The following is an 18,279-nucleotide window of genomic DNA, read 5'->3' as shown; positions in this document are numbered from 1 at the left end:
TAAGGCTGTTATTACACTAACAATATGTACAATCTTGAACATCCCACTTAAGGGAACAATAATAGTTAGCTAACAAATGGGTTCCACTTTCCTCGGTACCGATTTTCCATAGGCATGCTATACATATATATAATGATACGTGAGCATAATCGGTTGTAAAGTATTTGTCCTGTTTAAGCACACAGCTAAAAGCACTTTGGTAGATCATGTTTGCTAAATGCCATACATGTAGAGGCAAATATAATGGAACACAAAACTATGGTTGATAGAGATATTCTGAAAACATATTTGAATTCAGCATGCAAAAATACTTTAGACTAAACAGCTATTTTTCTTTGCTCTGGGTCCTTTGTGCTACTTAGTTCATGTGTTATGTTTACGCTACAGTACATGAAGTTTTTGATATCGACTAAACGTGCATATAACATAAGTCACAAGCATCACATTGTATTTTGTGATCACCTTGTGATTAGTAACAATTAGTTACAATTTCTGGGAATATTCCGTGTTCTTGTTCAAGGTCACTTACTAGACATTTTACTGGTCTATATATTGAGATTTCTTTTCCTAATATCACTGATATCAGACCACAATTTACTTCCATATTAATGAGAGAGCATTATGAGAGAGCACCGATTTCACACACAGATGTGTGAGCTTTTAAGAAAAAGATATATTGCAAGCTACTTTTCATAAATGTCATTTGAGTCCCACACTGGAAAATGTGTCTGTTCGTTGTTCAGTATGTCGGTTTACTGTCCAGGTGTGTAACTTACTGAAGTAAAGCGTAAATATGTCTGTTCGTTGTTCAGTTATGTCGGTTTACTGTCCAGGTGTGTAACTTACTGAAGTAAAGCGTAAATATGTCTGTTCGTTGTTCAGTTATGTCGGTTTACTGTCCAGGTGTGTAACTTACTGAAGTAAAGCTGTAAATGTGTCTGTTCGGTGTTCAGTAGGTCGGTTTACTGTCCAGGTGTGTAACTTACTGAATAAAGCGGTGGCACTTCTTTAGGAATTTCACTAAACCACCACGCTGGCAGGTTGTGGCGAAACTTACAAAATATGTAAATTGTTTTAAAATATCGAACATCGACGAGTATAACGGAGTAAAAGTACGTTTTCTACTTCGGAAATGCGACCGTTTGTGAGCTGCTAATCTTTAAAAATGTCACCTTGCATTCAGCCCTTAGCGCGCGCAAAACGCTTGAGCTTCTAGACACTCGAGCCTGTAATAGCATTTCAGCACCAACGAGCTAGCTTAGCTATCGTTAGCTGGGTTTAATAAATGACAAAAAATATTTTAATACCAGAAACTGCCATGGTTCGTTCAGTTTCACTGGTCAAGCAGTTACTTAATACGTGTTATCTAGACTCTTTGCTAAGTCATAATTAACTTGATAACTTTAGTTATTGCTCTTCATTTATTTGCGTAACGTTAGCTAACGCAAGCAAATGCAACCATGAAGTGCATAATTGAAGCAAACGGTTTGAAAGGTAGGTGATAATGACGCTTTCCTCTATTGTCTTATAGCTAGTTTTATGTGTCTTCTATATTCTAACTTCATAGTAAATAAAGAGGACAGATTTAGGCGGGCTTAGCCAGCCAGCCAACATTAGTCATAGCAGGGGGACGCTCGCTGTCTACCCGTATAACGTCCAGTAGTTAGCTAGTAGCTTGCTCGCTACTTAATTAGCTGGCTAAAATGTTGTTTTACCGTTATGCTAGCTAGCGGTTAATCATGCTTCATACGTTATGTTTCCCCCTCACGGATAACTAACATGTTGCCTTTGCAGTTTTTGGAAAGGCTATTCATGCTCTGTCTCGGATTGGTGATGAAATTTGGCTGGATCCACTGGAAAAAGGGGTAACTTGACTAACCTAGCTAGCTAACATCTTCCTCAGCGGCTAACCAAATAGTGTTAAACTAGCTAGCTATTTAGTTAGCTAGCGAGCTAATTTCGTTGCAAAGATAGTCTCTAATGGTCGAGTTAGCTAACTAGTTGTCTATATTCAGTGGCAGAAAAATCGAAACCCAATATATTGCCTCAAGCAAACGTAAAAGTAAAATAAAATAGCCATTTGGCTAGGTAAACTAACTTATTCTGTGTCCGATTCTAATAAGTTACAACTTACTTTAACAAATTTTAATAAGGCTAATACACCAGGATTTTTGATGAATACCGTTTGCTTGGTGTGTATAGCGTTAAATGCCATAATGTAAAACTTATTTCTAGGCTAGGCTTAAGCTCTGTTCTCTCTTCTTCTCCAAAGTTGGCTGTTAGGTCGGTGAACACAGCCCATTCGGGATATGCCTGCTTCCTTTTCTCGCCTATGTTTTTTCAACACTATACCCCAAACCTAGACCAACGACAGGACAATAAAACTGCAAAATGCAAACTGTCCTTGAAGGTGGGTAGAGTTTTCATTGTATTTTTAGTTCACTGTGAAAGACACATAATATTTCTATGTTCATATATGCCTAAAACACAGATTAATCAGCTGTATTGATGGAAAAGTTAAATTTGCTTTAACATTTAGCCTTAATGATGGTAGTCTAAACATCTCATCTCATTCTGCTTTGCTGATATCGTGTATATTTGTTATTTAGTCGGTGCTGCCCCTATTCCGGAGTGTTGCTACCATAGACCGCAGTGTGTGCAGGTGTGATATATCCATCAACATCCAGGAAAAAAGGATCATATTCCAGTTTAACTGCAGACATGGTAAAATATTTTTGATATATAGAGCTATATAATATTGCATTCACCAGGGGGCAGTGTATAATACTCTACTAGATTAGCTGTAAAAGACTTGAGCCACTTTTCCCCTTTAAGGCCAAACGATAGACATGTATACAATCTATGGACCAAACAGTTCCAAGTATGGACACTTATAAACTGTGCTCAGGACAGTTTTGTCAGCACCTTTAGCCTCTTTTCCACTATGGGGCCTAACACTTCTGAGTACCATTCCAATCCCATTTCCACAGGAATAAGTTTTGGCACGGACTGCTTAAAACCATACTAGGCACATTTGTCTCAGCACATTTATCTAGCTGTGCTCAGAGCTACAGGATGGCTTAATGGCGTAGGGATTTGCTGATTGGTTCTACACGTGCTTCTCTCATCACTAGTGTTCACCGTTTGAATATGTCCTGTGATGTTTTGTTAAACACAAAAAGAATCACTAAAACAGCCCAAAGAACCCCATTGCGTCAGATGCATGCAGAGACTGAGGTTGTTTAGTGAATAATTATAATGAGAACTGGTCACTTCCACAAATACTTCCTGGTCCAGATTTCAAGCACCTCTCAGGTGTTTGGAATGGCGTGGATCAGCTTGATTTGTCCTTATTAACTGTTTGGCTTGGCTGTACAGTGGAAAAGAGGTTATAGCTGCATACCTCATACAGACAGTTAAAATGTAACCGTGTGGGGGGGGGCACACTCACTGGCCACTTTATTAACTACATGTTGCTAGTACCGGGTTGGACCTGTTTTTGCCTTCTGAATGGCCTTAATTCTTCATGACAATGATTCAGCAAGGTATTGCAAACATTTCTCAGAGATTTTGGTCCGTACTGACATGATAGCATCACGCCGCTGCTGCAGATTTGTTGGCTGTACATCCATGACGTGGATCTCCTGTTCCACTACATCCCAAAACTTATAAAGGATATGGTCAGCTACAAATCTCAGGTAAACTGGTGTTTAAACAATGCTCAGTTGATATTAAGGGGTCCAAAATGTACCAAGGAAATATCCATCACACCATTAAACCACCACCACTGGCCTGAACCATTGATACAAGGCAGGATGGATCCATGCTCTCTTGTTGCTTACACCAAGTTCTGACCCTACCATCCAAATGTCACTGCAGAAATGGAGGCTCAGCAGACCAGGCAACATTTTTCCTGTCATCTGTTGTCCTATTTTGGTGAGCCCTTGTGAATTGTAGTCTCAGTTGTCTTTTCGTAGCTGGCAAGACTAGCACTTTAGCTGACCTGAAGTGGCATACCTCTTGTAACGAGCAGTTGCCTTTCTATCAGGTTGAAGCAGTCTGGCTAGTTTCCTCTGACTTCTGGCATCAACAGGGCATTATCACTCAGAGAAGTGCCACTCTACTGGTTTTTTTTTCTCTCTTTTTCAGAACAATCTCTGTAAACTAGGGATAGTTGTTTGTGAAAATCCCAGAGGATCAGCAGCCTGTCAAGCACCAACAACCATGCAACATTAAAAGTCACGAATATCACCTTTCTTCCCCATTCTGTTGCATTGTCTGTATTTCTGTAGGTCTTGAGCATGTCTTCATGTCTAAATGCATTGGATTACCATGTGATTAGCTGATTATATATTTGCATTAATGAGCAGTTGAACAGGAGTAACCAGTAAAGTTGCTGGTGAGTGTAGACATTACAATTTAATTATTACAAACATATATACATTATCTTGTGTTTTAAACTACAGGAATAACAAAGACACATAACTTGGGGTACCAAGAATGTGAAGCACTACAAGCAGTTTTTCCAGCTCACCTATGCCCGAATATTCTAAAGGCACAGCCAAAGTAAGATTTTCACGTTATGCTCCATAATAAGATTAAATTCATATATATTGAATTCACTGAGTAATTTTTCCTCAATTTTGTACTTCATGCATATGATGTTCAGAGGTCTGATCTTGTTTCACAATAATGTTTCTGAACACTGAAATTGGGAGTTTGAACATGATAGCTTCTAGTAAAGGAGAATCTCTCTCTATTTTTCCAGACTTCTCTGTGATATTGTCATGCACTTTCCAGTCTCACAAGAGGAAATCACGCTGTCCATATCACCTATAAGAGTGAAGTTAAAGAATTACTATGAAGAGGAAAATGGTCAGTCTTATTAAAAATTATGTTCAGTTAATTTGCTTTGAATGCAGAAACCATCAGAAACCATATTTGCATCAGTGTTTAGCTATTTGCAACAGTGGTAGCTCTGTGGTTAAGGTACTTGACTTGTAATTGGATGGTTGCTGGTTCAAGCCCCACCACTGCCAAGTTGCCTCTGAGCCAAGCCCTTCACCCTCAATTGCTCAAGTTGTACTCAGTCATAATTGTAAGTCGCTTTGGTTAAAAGCGTCAGTTAAATGTAAAGAATTATGTTTCATCCTGAAGTTTTCTTTTTTTTTTTTCTGGTGGTTTGGTTACAGATTGCATTAGGAACATGTCCACAGAGATGTCTCTACATCCTGATGAGTTTGAATATTTCCAGGTTGGAGTAGACTCAGACGTAACCTTTTGTCTCAAAGAACTGAGGGTAAATACCTTAGCTCATTTTGTAGTCACTTCAAAGAAACTATAAGTAGGATTTTCCACAAATCATTGGATTTGTATTTGTATAGGAGAAGTTGGGGACTCAATTAGGCCTGGGTTATGGGGCAGTATAATGATTAATGCTCACATTTTTTTTTATTTTTATTTTTTTTTTTTACAAAAAAATCTTTGTCAGTATAAACTACGTCTGTAATGTTTTAAGATAGAATTTTACGGACGGTTTCTGTTTGAGTTGCCTATATCAACAAATATTTTAAGAATTTTCATAAAAATCAATATAATGGAAACATAGTGATTGACACGTAGATGCCTGATGCCTGTTACAGATGCCCGACATGCTATAACTGCCCACGTGGCGTGGTGGGAGAAAAAATGTGGAAAATGTGGAAGTTTCTTTTGCACAGAAATGTGCTGCATTTTCTATGAAAATATAATAAATGCTGGCCACACTACTGTAACCATGGCATGCCATGTCATATGTAATAACTTCTTAGTTTTGAAAGCGCTCCATTCTGACCAAAAAAGTTCCTGGATGTTTACAATGACCAATACGCTACAACAGATTAAATTTCAAATCAAGTCAAACTTTCTACCTGTGCTATTAACACAAGTAGGACATGTTGTCTGAGGAAAATTCTAACCATTGTCTGTAAGTCTCTCTGCATTACAGAGGTTAAGTTTAAAAATGTTTCTTACCATAATCCACCCCTTAGTATTTATAGTTAATTATGAGCTAGAGTTTTTTTTCTTGTATTCACTCATAATGCTTGACCCTGATTTCAGAACCTCAGAGGGGACTGGGATTTCCCTGTAGTGGTAGCATGCATTACATATGTTTGGATTGGCCATTCTGAACAGGTTCACTGTAGACTGCTGTGTTTGGGTCAGTGGCTGATGCAGTAAGACAGATGGTTATACTTGCATGGCAGTGCCACTAACCTGTCACAGTGAGTTACAGAGTTGGATAGCACACTGTGTCCATGACACCCATAACTTCTGTTTGCACATATTCCACTCGTGTTGACCAAAGTGCAGAGAGGAGTCATACATTTGTACAGGTCTTTGTGTCCTTAATAGTGCCATATTATACATTGCTGTTGTGATAGATATTGAATTGGAAATTCATGTTTGGTGTGAATGTAAAGATGTTTGAAGTTAGCAGCATTATATAATATAATACACTCTTTTAGGGTTTGTTGGCATTTGCTGAATCCCATGCTCTACCAGTGTCTGTCCATTTTGGTGCATCTGGAAAGTAAGTTCATTACAGAACCACATTATTCCTGTAAAAATCTATAGATGTATATTTTCATATAACCATTAGAGCAACTTCTGTAGTTCATCTGTTAAAGCAGGAGGAGAAAAGTGCTGGCAACACCAAAGTAATGTGCAGAATGCTGTCTCTTAGGCCTATGTCTTTCAGTGTGGAGGATATGCTGCTGGAGGCTATAGTGGTTTTGGCCACTCTGGTAGATCCTGTCAGTCCATCTGAAGTTTCTTTTGCTCAGGAGGCCCTAGCACCCAGGTGATGGACTCTTTCACTCTGCATGTCAAAAACATGTAGAGTAGATATAGCACATTTTTTGCATGGTTGTATGATTATGGAAACAAAATGCTTTGACTAACTAATGCAGTCGTCCTACTTTGTCAATACAGGCAAGCTTACAGGCAAATGTGTTTTGGTATACAATGACTCTCATTTCAATAAAATCCCCTCAGATAATTACAGTACATTTTCCCCAAATAAATACAGTTCATTTTCATTCCTCTTATTTCACATTCATTGCTTAGCAAACCTATCATTTGATAACTAAACTAAAAACTAAGTGGTACCTTCTACTGGAAACCATCCTCTCCGTTCCACTAGTAGGTACCACTAAGTTTATAGAGCTATACAAGCTGCCAGTGGCTGTAAGCTGCATTGTCCGCTGTGACCTGTCAGGCTAGGATAGTAATGTCACTGCAAATTTCCATGTGACATGCAGACATTGGTGTCCCAGCAGGCTCACCCTCACCTGATCAGCAAACTTCAAATTTAAACTAACACTGATAAAAATACAGCTTAACTGCAGAAGTGGGTAATATGTTTTCAAGCCATAAATGACTATTTACTGACACTCAGTATCCAAATGCTTGTGAAGACCATTGATTAGTTGGATCAGGTGAAGCTGAAGTTGAAAGGTCCCCTGGATGCCTTTATTACATAATTACATCACATACATTACATCACATAATCATGAAATAAGTATCAAAACAAGATCAAACATCCCTGCAGAAACTTACTCCAAGCCCACTTTTACTAATATAAAAGAGAATCTTCTACATTTGGCAGAATTATTTTTGATAACAGTATATTTCAGTAGTATAGAGTTTGCACAGAATAGATAGAGAGACTGCTTTCAGTGTTATAAACAAAGTCATAAATAGCCATTAGCCCAGTCTACTCTGCTGGGAGGGGGCCAATTGGGGGGAGTCTCTCTGGGGGGAGAGTCACATTAGCCATCCAGTATTTACCATTCCCTCACTCACCATCTCACCTCTGCCTCTTAGTACTTCTCATCTCACTGGCCTCTCTCTCACGCCGCCCTTTCACACACAGGTGCATGTGCAGGAGGCACTTTTCCAGCATGGCAGGTGTTGCAACTTTAAACCATGCCTTTGATAGGCAATGATTTGCAAGTGAGGATTTTTTTAGTGAAAGAAAGAGGGGAAAAAAAAAAAAAAGCTACATATTGAATATTCCTGTAATGTATCTGGTTTTTTTTTTTAGGGAAGTCAGTAAGGTCTGTCCAGCAGAAATTTCCACAGCTGACACCTCCATAGCTGACCCTGTACATGAGGATCCTAAAGTGGCACAGGCCACCGGTTTGGCACCCAACCATGCAGGTTTCCATGCTTGGCAGCAAGTGGCCTCCAGCCAGGGCAGTCCAGTCTTCAGCCCAGCCTTTCACATGAAGAAGGTCATGCAGCTCCAAGGCCATGGAGTGAACCCTTCAACACCTAAAACTTCTCTGTGTGGTAGACGTTGTGGGTCTGCCTTGATCACGCCAGTAACACCAACTGCCTTCAAGGTTAGAAGTTTGTGGATTATGCACAACAGATTATTATTTATAATGGTTATGTCAATAAAATGGGGAGACAAATCACTTTTGTTTTTTTAAAATTTGGTTCTGTAAATGCAATAAACAAAACCGTATGCAATAAAGCTACTTTTGCACAGCTTTTAAATTTACAATAATTTTCATACTATATTATCCTACAACAGATCCATTCACTACTGTTTGGGGCTGTATCAAGTGGGGATGGTGACGCATTAGAACTGCCCTGTCTGGTGTGTGCCAGTGACACTGAGGATGATGCAAGGGATGAAGGTGGCAGAGTGGAAGTATAATGCAGGTAACATACCCCAAAGGACACATTAAGAACATGTATAAAGGTGCTAGGGGATTTGTAGACTACAGCAGGGCACTGATTTGTTAATTGCATATTTCTACTTTAGTGAACTTTCAAATTTCTAAGATGTCTGATGTAGAAATATTTAAATAATACCAGTAATTTTGACAAGACTGAACTATTGCACAGTTGAATTAGTAAAACTAGTAATCTTGCTGAATTAACAGTATATATAAAGTATATACTGTATATATAGTATATACAGTCTGAGTTTGTAATAAAATAGTGAACTTATAAAACATGAGATGAATGTTTCCTTCAAGCTCCTCTTGGAGTGAGAAAAATAGCACACAATGTAAAAAAATAAACCTTTATTAGATCATATGACCCATCACATATCCAATTTAAGCATTCAGTGATTCTAGCATTATCCTTGTGCGTTAACAGTAAATACCTCAAAAAAATGTAAAATTAAGTTTACAAAAGAAAAGAAAAAAAAAATCTGTAACACAGAACTCACACTTATCAAATATAGGTTACTTTCATATACAGTCTGTAATAGCCTACACTTGCCAAATGCATACATCATACATAAATATACAAGTTTGTATATACCTTATACATATAGTTCTCTCAAACACACGTGCACATTTACACAATATGTGAACTTCCAAGGTAACTGAAATAGCAAGACCTTTTTCTCTCAACATAAAACCTTTGCAGCCACTTGCATTGTGAGAAATACATAACAACTCACACTGGGTGATATGGGGAGAAACACTGGGTTGATATAATAAATATATATAAAAAAAAACTTTTAAGAAAGATAAAATTTAAATGGTCTTCCTTAGCAAAGTTATTATACCATTTTTCCCTGGACCCTGAAGTGTGGTGTTATGCATGCTTTTATCATTACAGTGCCAAGGCTCTTATTCCAACCTTTTCCCAAATAAAACATCCTTTTAAACATATACTCCCACATAAACAGGTGTGTCTTACCAATTAACACTGAGTAAGACCTGCTTTTTCATGTTTATGAAAAGTTGTTTGTTGCCAAGTTAACTGTTTAAACTTATGAGCAGTTAAATTTTACATGCAATCCACCCATTTACATTTAGCCATATTTGAACTTTACAGGAACTAGCTTCTGTTTAAACTTAACAGGAACAGATCTTTGCCACCATCCCCCAGGGACTGATTAAGGATGTTTTTGGGTGGGTTTTAAAATGGACACTACAGGCAAAACTGACCTGATGAAAAAGATTTGTGGGAGCTGACTTCCCCTGGCTTTGCAATTGGAAAGGTGAAACAATTAGAACTTCATCTCTTCTCTAGACTCCCCTGAATCTGACAGTCTGGCATGATGGTGTCATTTTCATTGCTAATCTTTTGACTGGTTAATTTCAGACTACATATCTCTGCTCAGGAGATGTTGTACCTTTTGAACAGCTGTGTTATGGTGCAGCTCATATATTAACACACATATCTGAAATTTGCCCTTTCTTCATTTGTTGGCTTCAACCTGTTTAACCTTTGACATCTCACTGCTACGCATTTACACATCTCCGACTTACACAAACTGATCATCATCATCCACCATGAGACCAGGCCTCTGCAACAGTCCTCACCAAACTTAAAACAACTGAGGTAATGAAGAATAGAGAGGGGTGCATTACCAGCTTATATTTAAATCGATTAGACCAAGATGTAAAAAGTTCACCATTACTTCCTCTTGTCCCAGATGCGGAAGGAAAGGGTCCTAACTCAAAGTGAGAAAAGATGTGGTAAAACCTAAAAAGAAGGCGATCCTTGCCAAAGGTCCAATTTGTCAGGCCTTGTCCTGCCAGCATGAAGTAATGACTAGTTCAGTGAACAAGAGGAACACAACTAGAGGAGCACTGCGGTCAAAGCAGGCATCAGTCTGTGTACTCTGCCACAATTGAAAGCAGAACTGTAATGTCATCTGGCTTTCCTCCTAAGGAATAAAAAAAAAAAAGAATGCATTGTTAAAGCCATTGTCTGGACCGATTTGAGACTTTGCAAAAACAAATGTCATGAAGACAAACAAGTTTGTTCCTGTCAAACAAAGCAAGGATTCCTTTCAGTGACATTCTTTCAACTATATGAATTCATGAATGCTGCATTTGAAAGATCCTCACTCACCCCTTACATTCAGTCCATTGTCACAGGCAAACTGTGCAAAAGGTGACATGTAATTGGGGTCATAAGCCAAAACGTGGGCCTGCTCTGCAATACTCTTGGCCGTCTGCTGGATGCTCTCATAATTGGTGTTCTGGAACAGTGCATTACATAACATTATCAGCACACTTAGAAACTTTTGATCCAGTCCTAGAAATTGTGAACATCAATGGATCAGTCCAGTACCTTAAGCTTTTTGAGTTCTTGTAATATCATGTAATCTGGCATGTTGTCAAAGAGTCCATCTGTGGCAGTAAGGATGATGTCTCCAAGCTGGACATCAAAGGATGAACTGTCAGCCGCTTCAGGACTAAGAAATACATATAATTGATTGTCAGAGTGTGGGTCAAATAATATACTTGGGCATTGCCAAATGTGCTGTGTGAATGAAGGACACCCTTTATGTAGGGGTTACACTGCACTTAGGAATATTTGTTTAAAAGTCCTTCTCTGTTACTTCTCTACGAAATAATGTGATATAATGTAATCTCAAAATGTTTGGATCTGCCCGGGTTTGCTTGAATACAAGGTTTTGAATGCCCCGAATGTGATAAGTACTAATTGTAACTACCTTTATGAAGAAATTCGATACAATAAAATTCACAAAAAATATTAAAATAATAATCATCTAATATTTAAGTTGGAGACATTTTTGCCTGTTTGTAGAAAATGTGTAAATCCAAAATAATTTGTAATAAACTGCCATTGTAGTACATTACTGTTATCTTGAAAAAACTATAAATATTTGTACCTATTTAATTTTGTATATATGAATGAGAATTAGAGATGAAAGATGAGTAAATACACACATTATACATTAGCTTCAAATTCATTATTAATACAACAAAATGTGACAATTTGTGAAGGTATACTTAAATTAAAGTAATGACTTCCTGCTGCTGTTCCATAACTTTAGGTATTTCTGCAAATACCGCTCAGCATTTCAGGAACAGTGTATCAAAAACTTGCCATCCCCTTGCTTTGCACAGTTTGAAGAATTCAGCCAGATCATTCAGCCAGATGCAGCTTTGACCTCCTTCAAGAGTACTCAATGAACTGTTCATCTCAGGTTTACTGCTTGTTACATATTCTACTGCATGAGTTCACATTTATAGATGTGTGCTGTAGTGTCAAGTTCAATTCTTGGAAGGACAGCAACTCTTATGTTCTGACTTACTCAAAATGCTGGCTGTGGAAGTCTCTTTGAGCCCAGCCTGTCCAAACTAACACCCATGTTCATGATTAAACAAGCAAGAGCATGGATATTGCCTGAATTTAGAAATGCGAAAATAGAGCAAAATAAAGTTACTTAAAGAAAACCTGGCCACATTCTTTGCAAACAGTAATTCATGTAAAGAAGGACCTTGGCTGCAGTGCCACAGACTTAGTCAGATTCTTCATGTTAATTATGTAGCCCAATCACAAATAGAACATGGTGTCAGAACTTTTTCAGTTTTTGATGGAGCAGTTGTAGACCTTTCTTTGTATGGTCATTTCTTTATTCATGGATCAAAGTGAAAGCATGCCTGAAAGCTATGCTTTTCAAATAGGAGATTAGCAATCAAGTTCGCCTAGTACAGGGGGCTCAGACTTCATTAAGAAGTACAATTCTGAAAGAAATTGCTTCTAGTAGAGAAACAGGATTGGTTAATATCAGGAAGACCTCTGTTCCACCCCTGTGTGTGATTAGACTTTGGACGAATATCGTCATTGGCAGCAGTCCAGCTCTATCCCAGTCCATTAAAATTCCCTAAGCAGCCACACACAGCATGGTTCTTGGCACACTGCTTGAACAAGATTCAGCAACACACGGCTATGTTGCTGTACTTGTAAACTGTACATTCCCCATTATGTCAAGATGCTTGAGAGAGAAACTTTTGTTGCAGCAAGTGCCATAATTCCTTGAACATGATGGGAAAACAATGACTTCACAAAGCATATATATGTGTGCCTTGAGAGAGGAAAAAGTAAAAGCAATTTAATTGAACTGAGAACTGGACCTAAGATTAATCTTAGTCCTTTGTAACAGTATTGTTCACAATTCAGCAACTCAACTGACTGCCATCCCATCTGGGGTACAGTAATCCAGTAAAGCTTGGGAAACGAATCTCAGCATGAGGAGCAAATCAGTTTTCATTCTACCAGCAAGGATCACGTCTTATTCAAGCCAACCACCAGCAGAGTCCTGCCTATAATCACATAAGTACAGTGAAAGGAGAGAAAGCCAGAATGCCTTACCTGTCACTAAGGACAGAGCCCTCTGCTTCTGGGGGGGCAATCGAAAGCTGGAAGGGGGTGTTGAAATAGTGCTGCTGCTCATCAGACCTATGGACTACCTCCCCTCCCCGAACAACCAGGAATCCTGAATCACCGAGGTTTGCTGTGTGAAGCTGATGGCTTTGTCTGTCCAGCACCACTATACAGGCTGTGCTGCTTCCTGAAGGGACATGTCAGTCAGAAATTGAGCAAAAAATTGCAACACTAAAAAACCAAAATTTGTGCAAGAACGGCAAGGAGCAGAACAACTTCTGTGATACTGTGAAACTAGCCACTGCATGAATCAGTGTCAGTTTTGTAGCTGGGTTTTGCCCTAACCAAGAACTGAAATCAAGCATAAATCAAAGCATTTTTGGATCCCCCACTACACGAGTCATCTTGCCCACAAAAATGTCCTCAGTACGTTCATAACCAGAGTACCACACAAGATGACTCATTTTGTCCATAAGATGTTAAAATGTTTAATATAACCTTGGCAAAGCCCAACTGGATCATTGAAAAAACAATTCCCACAAAATAAAAATAAATCTTAAATGCCTCCTGAAAGGCACAGCATGGAAAGTTACAAACCAAACACTTCCTATTCCCGAGTCCTGGTGCAGCGCAATTTTTTTTATTATTTTTTTTTTACTGCACATACTGGTGCATGAAAAAAAGCAGCAAAAATGTGTGCATTTTCCAGTCCTCTGGCAGGAGCACCACTCCCAGACTCAGTAGTCATGACCGTGGGGGGGCTGTTCTCTGCCTATACAGATTAAATTAACATCTGCTCAAAGAAACCTTAAATCTCTTGAAGGTCAAATAGCATGTGATTAGCTCTATTTTAAAACATTTTTTGTTCAATTTCTGGCTCTCTGTGTTTTGCAAAGCATGCGTATGTTGGAAAGGTAAAGCAATAAGTAAACAAGCAACAAGCCTTCAATTTGTTTGGTCCAGATTGTGATTAGAACCACATCCATCCTTTTGAATTTGGTTTGAAAAAGCATTAGATGAGGCTTGTCATACCAAATACCCACTTTGCAACCTCACTACATAATTCGCAAACCGTAAAAATCAAAGAGGAAACCCTTTGTGCACATCATCCTTTGATAGGACTGACAGGACCTCTACCTCATGCCATCTACAGTTCTGGGAATACATCCTGGAGGTCATCACTCACCTAGTAGAGGTACTTTGTTTTGAAGGAGCTCATAGTAGCTGGTGGTGAGGATTCCCACTGGGTTACTGGGCACGAAGCGTCCTTCTTTGACCAGTCTCTCACATGTCCTCATTAGGGTTCCAGAGAACTGAGAGGGGTCTACTCCATAATCACGCCAGCCACCCACTCCATCAGCCACACCTAGAATACAAGGAATGAAGGACTTATTCTTAAAGGAGCAATAAGTCCTTTTTCCTATTATTCTTCTTCACATTAAACAGCCATTATACTGAAACCTAGCAGCCTGGATATTTCAAAGATTCTGTACTAAATCCAAGTTTTAAACATGGCTGCCTCCATGTGGGGAAAATGCTCCATGGACCCTAAACTAGTTCGTTTGAGGACTATGAAGCAATATGATTTTTTTTTTTTTAAGAAAAAATGTAGATGTTATAAATCACTTTCATAAATATTGTTTGCTTCTTTTTGGTGGTAAGAATTACTTATTGCTCCTTTAAGTTACAGTAAGCCTAACTGTTGAATATGCAAAGCCTTAACCACCCCCACCCCAAAAAAAAGTGATTCACAAATAGCAGGGGAATTCTATATAAAAAAAAAGCAAGCTTTCCTAAGGGTCCCTAGACAGATATAATGCACCCGCTTTTATGACCATACAAGGCAAATTCTTTTGTATATTCAGTCTGCATATTTTCATGATCTTGACAGTGAAATTCTTGCATTGGCTTAAAAACAACCAAGCTAAGTGCCAATACAGACCAACTAGAACCTTAAAAAACTGACAAAAAAAAGGTAATATGGTTCAATGCCCCTTTAAACGTTAAACAACCAGCAGACAATTGTCTTCTGAGCTCATTGGTCTACATTTTGGGACCACACACTTTTTGAAATATAGATGAACGAAATGAACAATGCCATGAGTCAGTTAAATGATGTTTCACTCATACTGATGCACACGTTTTAATGGTAAAGGTATGCTTACTCTTGTTTTAATTTGTGTAAAACGTTCTAGACAAGACAGCCTGGACAGACTAACCATTCGCTTTATTTGCTACACCAGACAGCATGTTGCAATGTGATTTGGTGAGTCCACTCCTTGACTTTTAACCCATTACAATTTAAGAGAAAGTGCACGGATGAATCTGTCCACAGAATAGGTGCTGAAACTATAAGGAAACGCTCCTCTTGCTAGCTAGAAAGCAAGCTAACTTGGGGCTGCATAGCCATCCCTAAGGCTGATCCCTCATGTTGTATTCTTCACAATGCCCTGGTAGCTACAACAACCACCAATTTAACTTAAGCATCTGCGTTTTATTTTATTAGTCAGGGGGTGGCAAGCTGATACAGCTAGCTAGTACTAAAAGAACTAACTGCCCATATCGTTACACAACTGTGGCACAAGGAGCCCAATTCTCAATGAAAACATTAGCATAGTTTGGCTGGCTATTTATCTAGCTACAAGTATTGGGATTGTAGTGTCCATTTAACCAGCTGGCACATACAAGGTTTGTGGCTGCTGGTTAATGATTAGTTTAGCATAGAGCCATATTCATGAACAAAGCAACTAGCTACATGATAATTGATGGGGGGGGTTTAATGTCAAGCATTTAGCTCGGGCGCTGTGCTTTGTTGCCTAGCCAACCACAGCCCGACGACAATAACGTTTTCCTGCTAGCTAACCTAACCAGCTGCTACCCTGTGTTAACTAACGAGGATAAACGACTCAGTCCGACTTACCCAAGACGTCGGCGGATCTGTGTCGCGCAATGAAACAGGCGTCGTCACCGTAGCACATCCCTTTCTTCAAAATCCCTTTCCGAAAGTCTTTCCCGTATCCAAAGCTGGCGGACACCAGGCTGTAGTCGCGGCCGTCTGTCTGGGAAAGACCGCCGATGACGGCCCTGGCGAGCAGTCTGCCGTAGGAGAGTACGGACAACATCATCCGCACAGCGGCCCCAGTTACGCTAACCTGCCGCGGGGCCAGCGCGTTTGATCAAATCAATCTCGGTCCACGGTGTTGCCGCGTCCAGACAATAAAAGCTGTAGGTTAATGCAGCCAATGTGGCACTAGCCCATTAGCTAACCTAGCTAACGTTAAAGAACAACGACAACCTAACCCACAGAACAGGGATCTTTACTCGCTTAACGGCTTACTGTAGCTACTGAAATCAACACGGCAACTCTGTAACCGAACTATTCCGACACATCTGGCACAACGACGTCTTTAACGGTCTAAACGCGCACAGAGATCGCAAAGCCCATCCCTCTGTTCGTGTTTAACGCCGGGTTTCCTTAAGCACTGCCGCCGCATCGCGATTAGCTTGGAGGCTAACACCTGCTAGCGGTCACCGAGAACTACCAGCGTCTCGTGACACACCTGACGTCATCACGTCTTGCGCAATGCCTGTAATATTTAGCGCATATTTAATATACCCATCTGCTTTAAATCACAACCCCATCTCTCTCTCTCTCTCTCTCTCTCTCTCTCTCTCTCTGTGTATACATATACACACACACACACACACACACACATTTCAATTCATTTTGGTATCGGGTATAGTATTGATATGTAGTCTATGTCGGAGTTTTTTGTCGGTGTTGTGTTTTTTTCGCATGTTCAGTACTTATGCATGCACATGCTCAAGACGAGTCGTAAAATAATAATTTTGTTACTTCTTTGTATAGCTACGCACTGTGTGGCTATCGGCTGTTCTCTAGATTTGCTCTCTAGATTCTTTTTGTATGAGCGCCAAAATGATTTTGTGCACCATCTGGTGACCATCTAAGCACAGGACAAGTAACTTAGTGGCGGAAGAATAGACTGGTTATAATGGTAATAATCTCATGTAGCTAAACATGCCATGTTTTTTTCTTAAAGTATTTTTTTGCAAATATGGCAGTAAGATATATTTATTCAAGATATTTTTTTTCCATCAGTTTGTTACCTATTTAAATACTGTCAATACTAAATACTTAAATACTAAATACTTTAAATACTACAAACAAAATGTTTATTCATGTTCAGCTTTATTAGCCATTTGTTAGTTGTAGAAATACTTACATTAGAATTCAAATGTGAAGCTTGCTCAGAAATATGCAAAACGTGAAAGAAACAACATTAAATTATAGTATATTTATACACATTTATACACACTATGATACTGTTGGAACACTCACTGATTAACTTAAGACATTTAAAATTCATATAGCAGTAGGATTAGTCACAATATCAGAATTTTGTTGTTTACTTATCCATCCATCCATTCAACTGTTCATTCCTGCAAATGCAGTTTAGGAGAAAAAAAAAATCCAAAAGTAGTAAAGTACAAATTAAAATGTACTACCGAAGTACATACTTTCCAAATCACATCAAGGTATTCACAATTGCAGCTAATTACAGGTAGATTCTTACTTTGTCATAAAATAGGGAGATCATTTATTTTTGACAAAAATATGTGTTGTATGCAGAATTGCTGTGATAAATGAAAGTAGAAGAATAAACAGTGTTACATTATATCCTGCAAATCCCTTACAAACTTTTCCTTACCTACATTTCACTTTTATTTAGCACAGCATGCTCCTTTCAACTCCATAACTTTGCTATTTTCAGTTATTATTTTAACTTACTGTACTATTTTCAGTGGGTTTTGTGAACATTAAACAGGATTTATAGCAAATATTTCCTAAACAAATAAAATGCACACTAGCCATATCGTTGCATCACAACAGTTTGTACAACAAGAAACATTTTCAGATGTGATACGTCAATGAGAAATTAAAAATAAGAAACAAAAATTATTAGGAGAATTCCTGTTGTCGACCCAAGGCTAATATATTATTCCACAGTACTGCTCAAACTCGTGGATACTGTAAAGCTGTGAATAATAATGTACAGCTAGGTTTCGAGCTTCCTTGACACCAGTTCAAAGTGTGGTAGT

The 18,279-nt window shown here is 38.7% G+C and overlaps 2 protein-coding genes across 2 annotated transcripts; one reads left to right on the top strand and one right to left on the bottom strand.

The window, feature by feature from the left end:
- Positions 1 to 1,460: 1,460 nt before the first annotated feature.
- Positions 1,461 to 8,973, top strand: rad9b (RAD9 checkpoint clamp component B). The gene is made up of 11 exons (XM_081707779.1): positions 1,461 to 1,494; positions 1,795 to 1,865; positions 2,273 to 2,410; positions 2,610 to 2,724; positions 4,467 to 4,566; positions 4,769 to 4,875; positions 5,193 to 5,299; positions 6,507 to 6,571; positions 6,725 to 6,841; positions 8,087 to 8,387; positions 8,582 to 8,973. The coding sequence occupies exons 1-11, from the start codon at positions 1,461 to 1,463 to the stop codon at positions 8,705 to 8,707; spliced, it is 1,281 nt and encodes a 426-aa protein (XP_081563905.1). The 3' UTR covers positions 8,708 to 8,973.
- A 92-nt stretch (positions 8,974 to 9,065) lies between these two features.
- Positions 9,066 to 16,709, bottom strand: pptc7a (protein phosphatase targeting COQ7 a). The gene is made up of 6 exons (XM_026999800.3): positions 16,079 to 16,709; positions 14,345 to 14,524; positions 13,147 to 13,345; positions 11,095 to 11,218; positions 10,873 to 11,002; positions 9,066 to 10,684 (listed from the first exon to the last, which is right to left on the bottom strand). Exons 1-6 carry the CDS (start codon positions 16,281 to 16,283, stop codon positions 10,626 to 10,628), a joined length of 897 nt encoding a protein of 298 aa, XP_026855601.1. The 5' UTR covers positions 16,284 to 16,709; the 3' UTR covers positions 9,066 to 10,625.
- Positions 16,710 to 18,279: the final 1,570 nt, after the last annotated feature.

The sequence above is a fragment of the Electrophorus electricus genome, chromosome 25 (assembly GCF_041902795.1).
Source record: "Electrophorus electricus isolate QZ-2024a chromosome 25, ASM4190279v1, whole genome shotgun sequence".
NCBI lineage: Eukaryota > Metazoa > Chordata > Actinopteri > Gymnotiformes > Gymnotidae > Electrophorus > Electrophorus electricus.
This window is presented reverse-complemented; position numbering and strand designations above follow the sequence as displayed.